Here is a 16,714-nt window from a genome sequence, read left to right as displayed (position 1 = left end):
ACAATCAGACGTGAGGATTAGGATTAGGATCCAGAACAGGAGCCTTTACTTCTTTATATACTGAGCTTTCGGGTGAACGTCAAAGTGAAAGACAAATTCGCAATTTTCACTTTTTGATTAAGGAACAAGAAAACACCATCCTTCGAGCTGGATTCAAACCAGGGACATAAGAAATGCCCACTGTTTTTGTCTATAGTCTTAAGATCTAGCAATTGAGCTATCGAGAGGTCGGAAAGTAAACGCTTTTTCACACGTGTAGCCCAATGTAGTGTAGTGTTCCTCTATTTAAATCCCAGTTCGACGTCAAAATACTCACTCCCATAGTCTCGTTCAGAAGAAGAAATGGACCAGGCTTCCACTGTATAAACGTCCAGAGTTCTTATAAAACGTTTGAAGGGACATCAGTGCAGACTGAAATTGACCCGTTTTCTAGTGGGATCAGGATCATATAAAACCTTTCTTTTGGATTGAGAAGAGGATCATGGAGACACTCAAAATATCCCTGTCTTTGCTTCTTTCAAGGATGAATGGAGTATTGAGCTGCAAGCATCGGTTTAAATCAAAACTCTCTGCTACTGCAGTTGCTTGTTTGAGAGTTTCTTCAAATCTTTCAACTGAACGTTGATATCAAGAGATATTGACGGTAATATCATAGGGACTTTGGTTTTCTTTTGATCGAAAATTGTATTAAAATACAAGCCTCTTTCACAGTTGTATACAGTAATACTTTCCCTTGCATCCTAAAATTTCTAAATACCACAAAGTTACAACATATGGAATAGCATTTATTTTAAAATGTATTTTAAAATTTGCATTTATTTAGAGCTATATTTAGAGCTTAGTAAAGATAGCATTGCTAATATTGATGGAGTAGAAATGTAAGATGAATTGATAGCTTTTTCTGAACTAAAAAAGTCCTACAACGCCTCCTGTAACAGTAGCGAGAGAACAAAGGTTTGAGGGTGGGTACCCACCTGTATAAGAATAGTATTCTGCCAGTGCTGTGGTAAAGCTGGTTAAAAGACTTGTTTCATAAAGAGGAAATCCTGGATCCGATTTCCAGCGGTACCTTTTTTTTTCCTGTCTTGTTTTACAGAACATGTAATTTGGGACACTCAAAGAGTTCTTGATTTGGTTTAATGCGTTTATTCATTTCCTTTGCAGAACAACTTGTTTTTTTTTAAATCATACAGCTTGCGAAAGATGAAATGCGAGCGAATTTTTTTGTTCACCAAAAGTATGTAAATGAAAAAAAGCGTAAGGTGCAAGCATTTCTGTGGTGCAATCGGTTAGCGTTTTCGGCTATTAATCCCCAGGTGGGTTTTTTGATCACACCCAGGGACGCACTTCTTCCTATAGTAAACATCATCACCGCAAAAATTTAATTGTTCCGCAAAACCTGAACTATTTTGATATTTGCAGTAGTAAACAATTGAGTACCAGAGTCAACATTACCGGGAATTTTCAATAGTTACCGACATTGGCAACTTGCAAGCAGTTAGTATTCACCCATAGAATTATATGTTCCAGTGAGTGAGGGAGAATTCACTTATGCTCCCGTTGCATCTTCAGCTAAAGTAATTTAAAAAACATTGCAAAATTGTTCGAGAACTTGTCAAGCAAAAACAACAGATCGCCGGAGTTCTATTTTAATATTTTCGTATTTTTACCTTAATTTGAATATAAATGTTAACATAAACGCTGTTCAATATAATGTAATGTTGTTGTACTTTTAAAATATTTTAGCTGAGGGTGAGAGGGGGGATATTACGCCTTGCCAAACATCTAAAATAACTGTAAAAGGGGATGGCATTTTAATAAAACTGGCAATCAAAAGAAAGTTACAATTTGTATGGTATTATACTCAATATCCCTCGATATTGAAGGTCAGATGAGGAATTTGAAGAAATTATCAAAGAAACAACGGCAATAGCAGAGGATGTTGATTTTGAACCAGTGTTTGCACCTCAATAATCCATCAATCTTCGCTTGACAGGCTTCCTCAAGATATTCGGTGTTCTATACAAAAAATCGACAATTAAGCGCAAATGTGACAAGAGGCAAAGACTGCGGTAGAGGAGGAATAAACTCCACACGATGACTGTATGTATACGTCTGTCTAATATTCGGCCCCTGCAGGGGCATCATATTCTCTGAACTGCCTGCCAGCGTGTGTACGGGCTTATAATTCAAGAATATCAATGGTCAGTCGCTTACAACGGGTGTTTGTGTTTGTATTATTTAGAGAATTGAAAAAACATTTTCTAAACTACAGCTCGAATGAAATTTAAAAAAGTTTATTTGTCTCTTTGCTGTAACAACTGTGCCAAAACTATTCAGATACATCAAAATAGCATCAGAATGTAACTAGATTTTATTGGATTTTAGGAAATGTATTTTTGCGCATTTCTCTATACAATCAGAATACCTTCCTGTTTTCACCGTGTTTATTGTTTCTGCCTATGATCTCGGAAAGAAAGACCCAGTATCTGTTCACCGAAATATTCCAGGAGTTTGATATGGTTTGAGAGGAGTGTATGAAGGTAATGAAGGAGGGAGGACACGCGCATTCCGCACGGGGAGCGCAGAGCAATGAGTCTGCAGCTCTCCGAGTCTTTTCTTATACAACCTCCCGGAGTCCGGACACAGCGTCTCCAGCCAGTGTTGAGGGTTTACAGTTCAGAAAACGGCTGTCTCGAGCAGAAACTGATCTTCCTGCTTTAGTTAAGGTTTGGTTATTGTGGGGGTTTAGCGCTTGTATCTCTCTTCTCTTACTAAACACTATCTACTGTAAAGTATATAAATAGAAGCAAAAATGCAGCTAAAATACTTCAGTAAGGCCGAGCAGATAGGAAAGTTTAATAAAAATGTTCTATGATCTATGTTCTAGTTGCCCATATTTTTTAAACTCTCTGTTCGAGCTCTGATTTAATCCTCTCGGCTCCTGCCGCTGTCACCGGGAGAGTGGCTGCATTCCGTAGGGCTACAGGCTGATTTCACAATGCCACATTTAATGAAATACAGGGGAAACCGCAGGGAAAACAATATGTTTTAATACGTCTTCTTCTGGATTTATATTTCGGTCTTTCACCTTTGAATGCATACCTTGACCGTAAATCTTTACTCGATTACAGGCACCCCAAACAGTTCTTAAGGGAGAAATCGAAGCCTATTTGACTTTCTGCTAATCACATTGAAGTGTTCACGAAGCATTTCCCTGCCCATCATGTGCCCGCAAGCCGGTTTCTCCGTTTTCTTCTTTCTGTCGTTGTCAGCGAGCACAAGAAGACAGGAAAAATGCAAGAGAGGGAAAAGCTGTCAGGAGTGGGATTTGAACCCACGCCTCTATGCAGAGACCAGAACACCCAAGCAATGGAAAGACAGGAGTCCTTGAGTCTGGCGCCTTAGACCACTCGGCCATCCTGACGAGATACGTCAGTTGGTGTGATAAAAGCACCAGTAGTTCACAAAACTGAGAAATGCTTTGCTGGAGAAGCGCCACGTTGCCTAATGTTGCCTAAACGGATCGCGGAAATCAAATATTCGGATCGATTTAGAGTGTGCTTTACAGCCTTTGTGTAATATTTTAAATTGTTTTAAAAAAGTGTGTACTGTGTACTACGTTTAGGACTAGTTAGTGTGGTAGAATATGGAGATCATCTCCAGCTCTGAGCTCAACTGCAACAACAAGTCGTGCTGAACAAAGTCAGAGTTCAGCTGAACCTTTGCTCAGTGTGGTGCTCAGGACTCAGGAGTATTATTGTGGTTCTAATTAGCACAAACTGCAGGGGTCCTGAATCAGAACATTTCAATTTATCTGTTCAGTAAGTTAAAATGCAGGACACATTAAAATCGGATTATTACTGTGTCTCTGTCCCGTTTGTATATAACCGAATGTTTAAAAGATACCAGTAAGGACACACAACTACTAATGCGGTACTTATTGGAAATAGTCCCAAAACAAGTACGTCCGGCAGCTGGTAATAATTTTGCAGTGACACTTTGAAGATTTACACTCTATTTAAATATTAATTTACTAAATTTCAGTTCTCTTTTCTCACACTCCCTGGCATAACTGAACTCTCACTCTCGCATACTAAAGGCTTTACATGCATTAGCTATGATACAGATTCTAATAAAGACAGAATGAAACTGCTTGTTTTGTGTCTCATGGTGATCCTCTTCTCGATCCAAATGAAATGTTTAATATGATCCCTCGAGAAAGAAAGGTGTCAATTTCCGCCTGGAATGATTGATGCTCCATCAAACATTTTGTAATATCTCCAGAAGTTTATACAGTAGAATCCTGGTTTGTGGCTTAAATTCAAGGTAAACAAGACTAAGGAAACGAGTTGGAAACAATGTCGATCTGGGATTTAAATCATCCGGAACATTTCACTACATTGGGCAGTATGTGCCAGGGAGCAGTTCCTGACAACTGTTGATAGCTCAGTTGGTAGAGTGGAGGATTGTAGTGAAAACAAGAGGGAATCCTTAGGTTGCTGGCTTGACTCCGGCTCGAAGGAAGGTGCCCTTTGTGTATTTCATTCAAACAGTTAAAATAGCCGATCTTTTTTTCACTCAGACTTTGATCAAAAGCTCAATAAACGATGAAGCAGAGGCTCTTGTTCCGAATTCAGCTCACGTCTGATTGTCTTGTTTTGGCCAAGATCTGATCTTTGAATTCAGGGACTACTCTGTCTGCTTTGTACAGTAATTCAAAAGTAGATACAAATGTCACATTTTTATTGTAGATATAAAGGTGTTCTCTGTTTTCAAAGGATAGGTACTTAATTGGCTTTATGATTTGTTTTGATTTTGTATCGTTGTATTATTAAGTTTGTGCTTTTTGTGTTTTTAACATATTGTGAACTTATTTTTGAAACAAATGCTTACAAAGGCAGACATGGCACACATCTGTTTATACCAGCGGTGAATTGTATATTTTTATTAAGTAGAAGCTACTGCGCACTTCTGGGAGTATAACAGGTTCGATATAAAGTGGCAAAAATATATAAGGGGAAAATACCCCAGACTGGGTGTAAAGGCCTCGTTGTGACTGTTGTTTTATTGTTGAATACGGCATACTGTGCACGAAATGTTGCAGAAACACAATTTGATAGTTAAATAATTATTATTTTAATAATTTTGATAAGTATGAGGCCCCGGATCCAAATATTCAGTTCTGAATTTTTTAAACTTTTTTAACTAACTTTCACAATCGCGATAAACATTTTTTTAAGACCTTTTAAAAACTAGATATAGATATAGATAAAACTAGATAAAAAACATTAGCTTTATCGGTTTTTACATTAATCGATTTTGAATCAAATTTGATCTTTTTACATTGCATTTTACATTGAAATGTAGCATGCATACCTAATCCACCAACGGACAGAGCAATATTTTACGTTGCCTTCCAGAGCTTCCAACGTGTGATGGATTTGTATGGGTGTCTGTATGATACCACTACAGCACTGGCGCAGGTGCAAAATCCACTTTCACACGACTTTTTCAGTGTCTTCTCTCTCAAATGGACCGAAGCACAGGAGCCAATATTAGAGTGAACGACAGGTGTTTAAACAGAGGATGTTCCAATGTCTGGGACAACGCATTGTGATTTTGTATAAACGCAAATGGTTTCTCATTTAAAAGCCAACAATATTCTTTTTCTCCCTGGCGCTAATAAGCTACCACACATGCAAGCTGTTGTGTGAAAGAAAATTCATATGTCCATAGGAAGGCAGAATAAAATCCAGAACTGTGTTGGTGATATCGATAAACAGGGCTCATGTTCACAACAAAACTTTACTGTATAAAAAGTTAAAATTCGTACATATATTTTTTTATTATGCAAAGTGTCTGTTAAACCATTCATGAAGGATTTTTAGACAAAAAAACACACCATTATATGAGAAAATATATTTACTATATGTGCATTTAACTCACTTTATAAATTGTGAGCCGATATAAATTGTTGCCCCGCTTTTTTGTCATAAATACACAAGCTTGTTATGTCTTGTGTCAGAAATAAACTGCATGAAATTTGCTAAAGCAACAAAAAGTAAGCGCCACAAAGAAGACAAACATTTGCGTTTATAGTGCAGTTATCTCGAGCCTTTAAAATTACTTTAAATGCAATTTGTTTTTCTCTGTGGCTCTAAGGCTTTGTCATTTACTGTAGTTATTCAGGAGAATATTATGTTAATCGTATAGATGAAACGTTTAATATATTCAGGTGGGTAGCTACGTCAGCATGCGTATCTGCAAAGAACAAGTAATACTGTAGGTTTATTCCATGCTGAAAAGAGAAGAGAGAAAACAAACCTGAAGAAGGTTTCACAGCTGAAACGTTGTTTTTTCTGTCTTCTCTTTTCAGCATGGAATAAACCTATTACTTGTTCCTTTAATATATTGTTCGGTTTGACTCAAAATGCTTTACTACTACAAGAGAGAATTATAGTATGGAGGATGAGACAAATTTATGATTTCTTGGAAGAAAATGTTTTTTCTTTGCATTCGAAATGAATCGAAACTTTAGCGCGACACACAAACCCTTTGCCTTTTTTAAAGATATAATATTTTTAAACAGACAAGTATAGAAAACGTTTTTTTTACTAAGCAATTTTGGCCGGGGGCAATGTATTACTAGTAGTGGCGCTGAGGTCACTATGGTACAGTTGAGCACCGTAAGATTAGGGCCAGTGATGTAATGTATAACGCATCTGACTTCGGATCAGAAGATTGTAGGTTTGACTCCTGCCTGGCTCATGTTGCTTTTTTAAAACGGTACTGTCTGAAGATCAGCTCCTGCTCTGAGCTCAATAGCAATGCAAAACTGTGCGTAACAAAGCTGGCGAGCAGCTGAAGTTGTGCTCAGTAGTCAGTACGGTGCTGAGGGTTCAGTACTGGCGTTGTTCTAATTAGCACGAACTGCAATGGCTCTGAATCTGATCATTTCTATGGAAGCCCATTTCCGCCAGGGAGTAAAAATAAAAACGCGCTATGGTATCTCAGAATTCCGACTTACTAACTGAGAATTGCGACTTAAAAACTCAGAATTCCGACTTTATATCTCACATTTGGGACTTATATTTCATTGTCTGTCCTTTTGTTATTGTAATGGATTCGGGTTCCAGGGCTTGTGCCCTCGCCGCTCCCACCCTAGTTTGTGCCTCACTGCATTGGCTCGAACCCAGGCCTTGCCAGCTGAGCTAAAGAAGAGTTTCTTTTTTAAGTAAAAAAGGACATACAATGGAAATATTTAAAAAGTATAAGTTTCAGCTTTTATAATTGTGAATTATTCTGGATGTGAAGTGTCTATTTCTGTATCTTATTTCATATTCTGTCTTCGTTTTTGTATTTCTGGTGTTTAAATAAAAAAAAAATTAAAAGCCCACCGTCCACTTTTCCATCCGTGTACTATGGAAGCCTCACTACCGGAAATGGGATTCCATAAAAATTAGTGTAATTAATTTGATTTTTATCAGGTCACTGTACAAGACAGGCCTTCAGGCTTATAGATCCTATGATCTTGTACGATTCATCAATATAGTGTAACGGAACGGCCAACATACATTTTGTAGTTCAGGTGGGTAGCTGTGTCAGCATGCGTAGGCTGCAAAGGAACAAGTAATAGGTTTATTCCATGCTGAAAAAAAGAAGAAAGAAAATATGTTTTGGCCGAAACGTACCAGTAAACTTTACATTAACAATACCAGCCAACGATACATTATCATTTCACACCGGTTCTACAGGAATCTACAGCAGAGCCCTGAGTTGACTCCCAGAGTCCCACTGAGCCCATAGAATTCCACATCACCCATCACTCCTGCACACAGTCCGCTGAGAGCGCCTGTCCATAAACTACTGGATTGAGAATGGGATCAAATAATTCCCCATTTTCTTAATTCTACATCAAAGGACTGTTAAAGGTCTATTTGAAGGCATCAATTCGTATTCTTAAACCAGATGAACGCCTGGAATAAGTTAATATTACTTATAAATAGTCGTGCTACAATACTCCAGTTGAAGGCACGCTTCTAGCTTTGTGGTACTCTGGTGCGTCACAAATTTATGTTTGAATTTCTGTGGATGAACTACTATAGGTGTACCCTCGCTCACTTTCTTTAGCGACAGTCGTTGCTCTTCATCTGAGTGATGTATTTGCCTGTTTTTCAGTTCACTTCCCTGCAAGGAATATTTACCTCAGAGCTCTCTTTCGCAGACTGCAGGCGCTATGTTTGTTAACAGGTGTTACAGTGATGACATCTTTCTGTATGATCAGGACAGGAGCTGCAGGTCCACTGTGTTGTGGCTGCAGTACAATTTTAGCTTATTATTATAATACTTTTTAACAGCGACAGATTCTTAAGATCACGAGGTGTTTATATTATTTCAGTATTAAGCTGTTACTACATTCGGAACTGTCCCATAGGATTCAGTGTTCCGTTAGTTTGGCACTAAACTGCTTAGTCTATTGCAGGAATTGTACTTAGTCCTGTCCTGTAGTGTCCTCTAGAGAGCAGCAGCTGTTTCCTTGGGCTCATTGCAATTGGGAACATTGTGATTACTGAGCAGGGGACTAAAGTCAGCAGACGAGCGAGTTGCAAATCGGTATTAATCTGGCGTACAGAGCTGCATGCTTATCTCTGGATCATCTCCAGTTAATGTGATGCTGTTCTTACCTTGCAATTGACCCAATCTGACTACTGGCACCAACAACCCTGTTATTACAAATAAACTTCTTGTGTACCTACCGTGATACATAAGTTTGGTGGAGAGGTTTGGCAGCCCATATTCAGTCAAAGGTGTGTGTGCAGATCACTGTGATATACAGGCATCAACAAACTGACAAATACAATATTAAATATTTAACTGATAAAACCCAAATGAACCAAACCTGAATAAATTAGTGGTGGAAAGGAGTCTTTTTATACATCAAAAGCTCTCTGATTCTTTGGTAAGAACGATGGGTATATAACCCATTGTCCTCAATATTAGAAATGAATCCTTGAGCACTGCCGTTGTACCAACGGTCCTCAAAAGTACTGCCATTACCCCCTTCCCATAAAAGCCTAACATTAACCTTTCTTGCATAAACTATAGAACGTGCCTTCACATTTCAGTTGCACCTCAGAAGCAGTTTAATCTATTATCACTCTACTCCTTCATAACCTTCGGCCTTCTAATTCTGGTCTCCTAACTGTCCCCCAAGCCCCTCTACACTGTATGGGTGACAGGGCCTTCTCCTGTTATGCCACCAGACTCTGGAACTCTCTGCCCAAGGGTAGCAGAGTCACCTTCCCTAAACTCCTTCAAATTCAGACTCAACACCTTGTTCTGTAGAAGAGCCTTTACTGAACTGGTTCCATTCTTTACCACTCTGCTTCTACTTTTCTTAGTACCACCATCCATGGTCTCCTCTGTCTATTGGAATTGTTTTATCCTGTGTATTCTTATAATTATGTCAAGTGCTTTGAGAAGCCACCTTTGGAACCATTATATAAAATAGTTTATCCTAAATCCTTGAAGCTTTAATAGGGCAGTGCAGTAGGGCTAAAAATTGACAGTGTTAGTGGGCCAGCAGGATTTGTGCAAGTTACAGGTAGTCACAAAGGAAGACTAGGATTCACTTGAAATCCATGACACGGGACACTGAAACAGTGGAGAGGCTTTGTGTAGTAAGCGTTCAGTCTCAATCTACACAGTCTGTGCTGCTGGTAGAGGTGGTTGTGAACACCTGTCTTCCCAGTCAAGTACTGGGATCTCCAGTCACGATCCTAATACTTCTCATAACTGTCCACTACCACTGCTGTGAAACCAACACCCATAAGACAAGACCTCCGAGATTCTAACTGCACCATTATTCACTGATGTTTTAGCACCAGTATTGTTCCTCTGCTAAGGAAGGGAAGGCCTACTTTACACCAAGCCCCTGTTGACAATTCCTTCCTTGTGTTTCTTTTAGTCAGTTAGTGCAGCCTAGAATAGGACACCAGATCTCACTCTTACTGAGCACTACAGTAGCAACTCACACTCCATAAGCACTACCCCTCTCAGAAATGGGAGGATTTCCAGTATATTGAACACCTGTCTCTCCCACAGTAAAAAAAGTCACACTGCCCTGCCTAAGGAATAATGCAGCCATCTTTGCCCAGTACAATGCTTTATTACTCCAGCCATTTTCAGTCCTCATTGGCAGCAAGACAGGAAGCATTCTTGATAGGGGAACCCCCACAAATACTTCCATTGATTAGTGGGTCTCACTTCCCTTGAATTCCTCCATCCCATTCAAACCTATAAACCATAAAGAAACAAGGGCAAGCAGAAGGGTCTTTCACAGCTTTATTGAGATGTTGCCATTACAAGGCAAGTGGAGGCAGGAGAGTCACAAGGGCCAGGCTAGAGCCTTCATTCAGACACCTGGGGAGGAAGAAGGAGAACAATCCAGCTACACTGCAGGACACCCACCCCTACTGGGGCTCCTCCTGCCAGACCCTACCTGTCCACTGGCCAACATCTCCAAAGTCCTCTGCTCCCTCCACATCCTCACTGGTGCTCTCAGCATCTTCACTGGAGCTCTGAGGGTCTCCTTCCTCATCCTCAGTTCAGTCAGCTCCCACATCCAGAGGAGTTTCTACTGGTGCCACAGCCACCCGACTGCTGGTCACCAGGCTCCTGGTACCTGTGGACAAGCAGCACCCAGGAGTGAGGGATCCGCTATACCCAGAGTCCCACAGTGATGCTACTCATCTAAACAGTCCCTTTGTCCAGCATGGGATCATTCCTCAGTTGTCCAAGCATGGTTGTCTCTTGGGCAGAGATGCAATCCACAAGGGATAGAGAACCAGACCCACCTTCATTCCGACTGCCAGCACACCTGGACTCACAGCAGGCACAGACCTCATGGTCACCATACAGTTCCTCCCACCTGGAGGAGAGGACAGGTGAGGCCTCCACCTGGCATGTCCCAGAGCACCTTCAGCAGGCTCCTTGCAGAAGTACCTCTTAGCCTCCCTGTTGTAGGTGCAGGACTTGGTCCCTGGTGTTGCTTTAGCAGGAGCCACAGCCATGACACAGTGCATGTACAGCTCAGTCACTTCATGCTGCAAGAGGGAAGGTCACAGCATTAAGGGATCAAGGCCAATAGAGGGACAGAGAAGGACCTTCTGCCATCAGTGAAGGCAAGCTGGCAGCTCTAGGCACTACAGCTGCCACAGTCTGGTTCACATCTAGATCATGGATGGAAAAGCAGACAATGGATCAGTAGAGCAAGAAGGCTGAGCAGCCTTTGAGAGCAGTACCTTCCTGGACAACTTCTTCTGGAAGAGGAAGGCATCAATTGTGAAGCGGAGCACATCCTTCTGCTTGGAGGGGACAAACCTGGACAGGCAGCCATCTGCCTTGCTGTCCACCATGCACCTGGGGACAAGGACAAGGATGAACCCCTGCAGGCTCTCAGGGCTCCTGCCCACCTCCCCTCCCAGAAGGGGCCGTACCCCAAGTTGTCGATCATGGGGAAACGGGTCTGGTTTCTCCGTTACGTAACACGAGTGGATGTACAGCCTCTGCTCTGCTGTGGCAAAGTAGGCAGTGGCCTGGAAGTACATGGGCTGACCCAGGAAGTACTCATCCTTAGGAGAGAGAGAGAGAGAAATAGAATTACACCTGAACACAGCACCCCCTGCAGGCAGGTGGAGCCACTCGCTCAAGGAGCTTACAGTTGGTGGTGAGCAGGACAAAGCTGTGTTTGTTCTTCAGGTCCTTGAAGAAGGTCTTTCTCCTGGCCCACGTGGGGACATAGCCAACCTTGTAGGAGTAGTGGAACCTGCAGGACAGAGGTGGTGAGGGGCTTCTGGACAGTTTCCCAGCAGCTTCTAAGTCCCAGCCAGCCAGCCCGGCGGAGATCAGTGCGGGGAGCCTGGCCCCTGCGCACAGGCACAGCACAAAGAGAAACGAGCGCATTGCCAAATTGACGTCCCGCTAAACTGCTACAGAAGTAAGACATGTAAACCACCAAACTATGTTGAAACAAGAGAGCATGGAGTGTGAATGCGGTGACTAGGTTTTTATACTAGCAGGACTATGCTACCACACACATGGTCGCACTACCGCTCAATCAACACAATCAATTACACACAGAGACCCGGATTGTTCTCAGCGTCTAATTAGAACCTGCTTCCAGTCTGAGGCGGGACTCCGTGAAGCCGCCTGAACACTTTCCCGTGTGTATCTGACCCCAGCGGAGGAGTTCCACGTAATTTCGACAGAATTAAATCACCCACACGTGTAAAATTTGCTCAGATTAATTTATTGTTCAATTAGTTTCTAATTTCCAAGGACAGTGTGTTAAACTCGCTGTCAGACAGAGTACGGAACATGCGACACGTCCGTCCACACTTTCTTTTATCGAGGGGGCTGTTCTATCAACACTTACCGCAATGAAAATAATTTTACTAATTTTCATGTGTAATTGCATGTCATATTAAAATGTGTAATACAAGCATTTCTTTGCTTCCCAGTTAAGAAATACTGATCAGCTTTTGACATGTTCTGATAATAATTTGTCTGATTTCTCAGAGATTGCTTTTGCTTCGCAGCACTGAGAACCAATGGAAGCCCGTTTCCGCCAGGGAGTAAAAGAAAACGCACTATGGTATCTCAGAATTGTGACTTTGAATCTCAGAATTGCGACCTAAAAACTCAGAATTTTGACTTTATATCTCACATTTGCGACTTCGAAATAGCCCATATTTCATTGTCTGTCCTTTTGTTATTGTAACGGATTCGGGTTCTAGGGCTTGTGCCCTCGCTGCTCCCACCCTACTTCGTGCCTCACTGTATTGGCTTGAATCCAGGCCTTGCTAGCTGAGCTAAAGAACATTTTAGATATAAAGTCGGAGTTCTGAGTTACTAAGTCGCAATTTTGAGTTACTTAGTCGGAATTCTGCGATACCATAGCGCGTTTTTTTAACTCCCTGGCAGAAACGGGCTTTCATACATTTCAATTAGTCTGATCAGTGTAGGACAAGTTAATGTAGAACCATTGCTATGTCTGTCTCTTGTTTGTATATAAATGAATGTCTTTGACAACTTAATGTTAGTTTTTAATTTAGTTTTACGATGTAGGTCATGCGTTAACATATGCACAAGCATACAAAATGTCTCCCTCCTGATTCAGCTCCATAGGAGAGAAGCGATTCCTCCTGCTTCTCGTACAATCATATCAGAACAGAAGCCCGTGTCGCCCAGCTCTGATTCAAGAGCAACTCACATCTTTAGCCCCTTTTTTTATTCGTGATCATAATTTTCTAAAGTTATGATCAATATTGAACTTTTTCTAAATAAAACGACAATAATCAAACATACAAAGTATTAGGAGTTGACAGGGTGCCCCTTTGGAATAGTCGTCAGAAAATGTGAGAAAAGGAAAGTTACCTAAGCTCTCACACACAGCATTAGAGATTGGAATCTGATTGTAAAAAAAAAAAACTACCTGTCTCCCCTTCATTTAACGGTGCTGTTGTTTTTATTTTACATATTGTAGCATTTTAATGAATTGTTAAAAGATTGATACACAAATCGCTAAATAAGAAAACGTAAAAACCCAACTGTAAGCAATTGACCATTCATATTCCTGAATTTTAAATCCCTGTGTTTATCTGTGTCCAAGTGCCTGGTGCAGCTATTTTGAAAGCAGAGTCTATGATTTATTGCGGAAGCGCATTGTTGCCACCCAGGAAAAAAATCTTAATTTATAAATACCAAATTATCTCCTAATTGCGAGATAGCAACGATATCATATGTGTGTATGAACAACCTGTTATATTTGCAATGGCAGTACCTACAGCCTATCGAAAGGTTTGCTGGCACTGTGGGTTTAATTTTCCTGACAATGTGCACGCTGAGAAATGCGCACGGACTGACGGACGTTTGTAGCTCATGTAAACACAGTTTTAACCATTAGCACACTCATATATATCCTGAATCAATAACGAATGTGACCTAGAATCCATTGTACCGCTTCAAACTGAAAGTCAGATATTTAGTCTCAAAACTACATAACTCAGGATTTTTTTTTCCTTGATGGCAGCATTGGCTTCTGTAGTTTAGATTCAACCACTGAAGAGGTTGGTTTTGCGTTTTTAGCTATTGAACATAACTGGTAAGTTTAAGTCAGTTCTTGTTACTCTTCCCGCTCGAAAGAGCTGTATTAATACCGGCGCACCTGTCTCCACAGGAAAGTTATTGCTGTTCCAAAACCAATGTACTGCAGCTTCTGGCCACGTGTTCCTGCTGTCAGCCTGTGATACCATGTTCTTCCACCGCTAGAAATATTACTGCTCTAGTACAGTAGTAAAAGAGGAAACAAATGCAAACACCATTTAGAAAAAAACACACACGTCTCAGGCCTTAACCATGACAAGGATAGGATTTGAACCTAGACGAACAGAGCACAATGAATTAGCAATCCAAAAAGTGACTCATGTTTAATTTTCTTTTCGCTTGCTCGATTTGTAGTACGCTCCTCAATCCTTACAACCGCTAAACAAAACAACTTCATGTGCCACAGCATTCTGCTGCAGGTACGGGTTGCACCGTGTATTAGGCGAACCCGAATGAAATATTTCAAATATGTGAAGAATTTCATGAAACCTGAAAAAAGATCACAGCCAATGTCAACAATTTAGAGCCTGTAGGCAGCTTCAACAGAACAAAACGATCTGAAGCCGCAATTCTTTCATAGAGTGTATTGTGACACTCTAACCACGTTGTTGCTATTACTGCTACATCTGCTGTCGTTGGTTAAAACTCTACTCAGCGGGCAAGTAAAGTTGTACAAAAGACTACTTTGAGCCGTCCAAATTCCATTATGTGAATTTAAGTTTTTTTTAATAATAGCATTAGTAATACAATGCGTGCTCAGAAATGTTACTTATTAGCTTATGAAGCAACAGTGTTTCGACCATTTGCGGTCTTCAAAAAGTAAACGCTGAAGTTTTTGTACTTCCTTGTGAGCAGATCACCTTTGATTTAGAAAAGGAAAACTTACTCCCCTGTTGCTTTCATTGCAATATCTGAATCGAGACCCAAGCGCTAAGAAAGCTGAATAACGCAAAAGACATATTCCCGATTTTAATTTAGATACACATTTTCTAATGCAGCTTTCATTACAAGACAGTCTATTTCTCGAAAGCGTGTTATGTAAAAAAGAGAAAAACGAAAATATATGGATGACAATCTTTCAAAGATTAAGATTTTACTTTTGAGAAATTGTCATCTTATGTATCTAGACGCTTTTCAACCGCTGGTTTTGGAACTTTGTTGTGCTTCCTGAATCATTTTCAGTGTTATAAACTGGGTGTAGAGGGAGCGATCAGTGTAGAACAGTTGATAGGTTGGAGCTGTTCAGACTACTCTCGTTATTTCTCAAATGCTCATATCATTTTTCTTTCACGCTACGACGCGAGTGTGTACATGTGTTTGGTTTTCGTTTCACTGATTCTCATTGAAGATTTGGGAATTAACGACGGAAGAATCAGTTGCCTCGGAAAGCAGAAGCTTTGGTTCACAACGATCTTGAAGACACGCCCATGTAGTGCAGCGTGTGATATTTGTACTATAAAAGACCAAGTGCTCAAAGTGACGTCTGCGTTTACCGTTTAAACTTTTCATCTCGGGCGCACTTTTAGAAAGCAAAGATAGAGCAGTTGTGTTGAATCACACTATGACAGTCGTCAGCAGAGTGGCGCAGCGGGAGCGTGCTGGGCCCATAACCCAGAGGTCGATGGATCCAAACCATCCTCTGCTATACACACCGTCAGTTTAATGATGATTTTTGATTTTTTTGTCTCTCGTGTGTGTGCAAGCTTCACACTTACTGTATTCGTTAATCTTTACCAATAGCAGATGCCCAAATGTATCTTTGGTTGTTCTGAGATCCTTGATAGTTTCCTCAAATCCTTCAAATGAACATCCATATCAAATCAATTATGTTTATATTTATTACAATTAAGGTACATATACAAAATATCAACGCACATTTGTATAATGCTCATTTAATGATTGTCAAGGATTGTCAAGTTCTCCAACAAATCTGTGATCTAATTTTAAAATATTTTTGCTAAGGATACAACGGGTGTATAAATGAATTCTCCTGACAGCCAGTTGAAGATAAAATTCGACACGTGAAAATGGTTCTCTTGAACATTGACTTAGGTACTTAATTGTTTACATGTAGTTCCACACGAGTAAAATGCACATTTCCTGCAAAGATCAAGAGGGTTTACAAAGAAATCCCATCAAGTTTAAGAAGAGATTATGGTTATAGCAGAACAATTTGAAGCACATCCCTGAGTGGGTTTGAACCACCAGCCCTTTGTTTAATAGCTGCACAGAAACACACTCCCGTTGTTTTTTGACATTCACACGTTTGTAGCTAAAATAAAATACTGACATTTTCCTGCCAGCCAGCAGTATTTCTCCTGCACTGACCATGAATAACCAATAACTTTATTTCATCTTTCGCAGGCTGTAATCTACAGAAAAGGAAGTGAATACTTGTATTAAGCTAAATCAAGCCGAAGGAAATGCACTGCCGTTGTTTTTCTCCACTTTTCGTTAAAAGGAGAAAAATCACTGGCATTTTCCTGCGGTATTTCTTCGGTCCTGATAAGCAAGACTTGTATTTTATCTTTCATAAGTTGTTTGA

At 40.5% G+C, this 16,714-nt stretch overlaps 1 protein-coding gene, 1 non-coding gene and 1 pseudogene across 2 annotated transcripts; 1 reads left to right on the top strand and 2 right to left on the bottom strand.

Annotated features, from left to right (window-relative positions):
* LOC138242338 (zinc finger protein 850-like) overlaps nt 1–16,714 on the top strand; it is a 1,462,105-nt pseudogene that overhangs the window by 87,570 nt on the left and 1,357,821 nt on the right.
* Nucleotides 3,317–3,427, bottom strand: trnal-caa (transfer RNA leucine (anticodon CAA)). The gene is made up of 2 exons: nt 3,390–3,427; nt 3,317–3,362 (listed from the first exon to the last, which is right to left on the bottom strand). It is a non-coding gene; the product is annotated as a tRNA-Leu (tRNA).
* On the bottom strand, nt 10,611–11,642 carry LOC138243351 (zona pellucida sperm-binding protein 3-like). Its single transcript, XM_069198921.1, has 5 exons — nt 11,502–11,642; nt 11,307–11,424; nt 11,008–11,108; nt 10,860–10,933; nt 10,611–10,687 (listed from the first exon to the last, which is right to left on the bottom strand). The coding sequence occupies exons 1-5, from the start codon at nt 11,516–11,518 to the stop codon at nt 10,611–10,613; spliced, it is 387 nt and encodes a 128-aa protein (XP_069055022.1). The 5' UTR covers nt 11,519–11,642.

Source organism: Lepisosteus oculatus, chromosome 14 (assembly GCF_040954835.1).
Source record: "Lepisosteus oculatus isolate fLepOcu1 chromosome 14, fLepOcu1.hap2, whole genome shotgun sequence".
In the NCBI taxonomy this organism is placed as follows: domain Eukaryota; kingdom Metazoa; phylum Chordata; class Actinopteri; order Semionotiformes; family Lepisosteidae; genus Lepisosteus; species Lepisosteus oculatus.
The sequence above is the reverse complement of the archived record's forward strand: the minus strand, read 5'-3'. Positions and strand labels throughout refer to the sequence as shown.

Coding starts and splice junctions, on each gene's coding strand:
- LOC138243351 (XM_069198921.1), bottom strand. Junction 11,109..11,306: donor AGAAGAAGTTGTCCAGGAAG/GTACTGCTCTCA, acceptor TCCCTCTTGCAG/CATGAAGTGACTGAGCTGTA. Junction 10,688..10,859: donor TGCTGGCAGTCGGAATGAAG/GTGGGTCTGGTT, acceptor GCTTGTCCACAG/GTACCAGGAGCCTGGTGACC.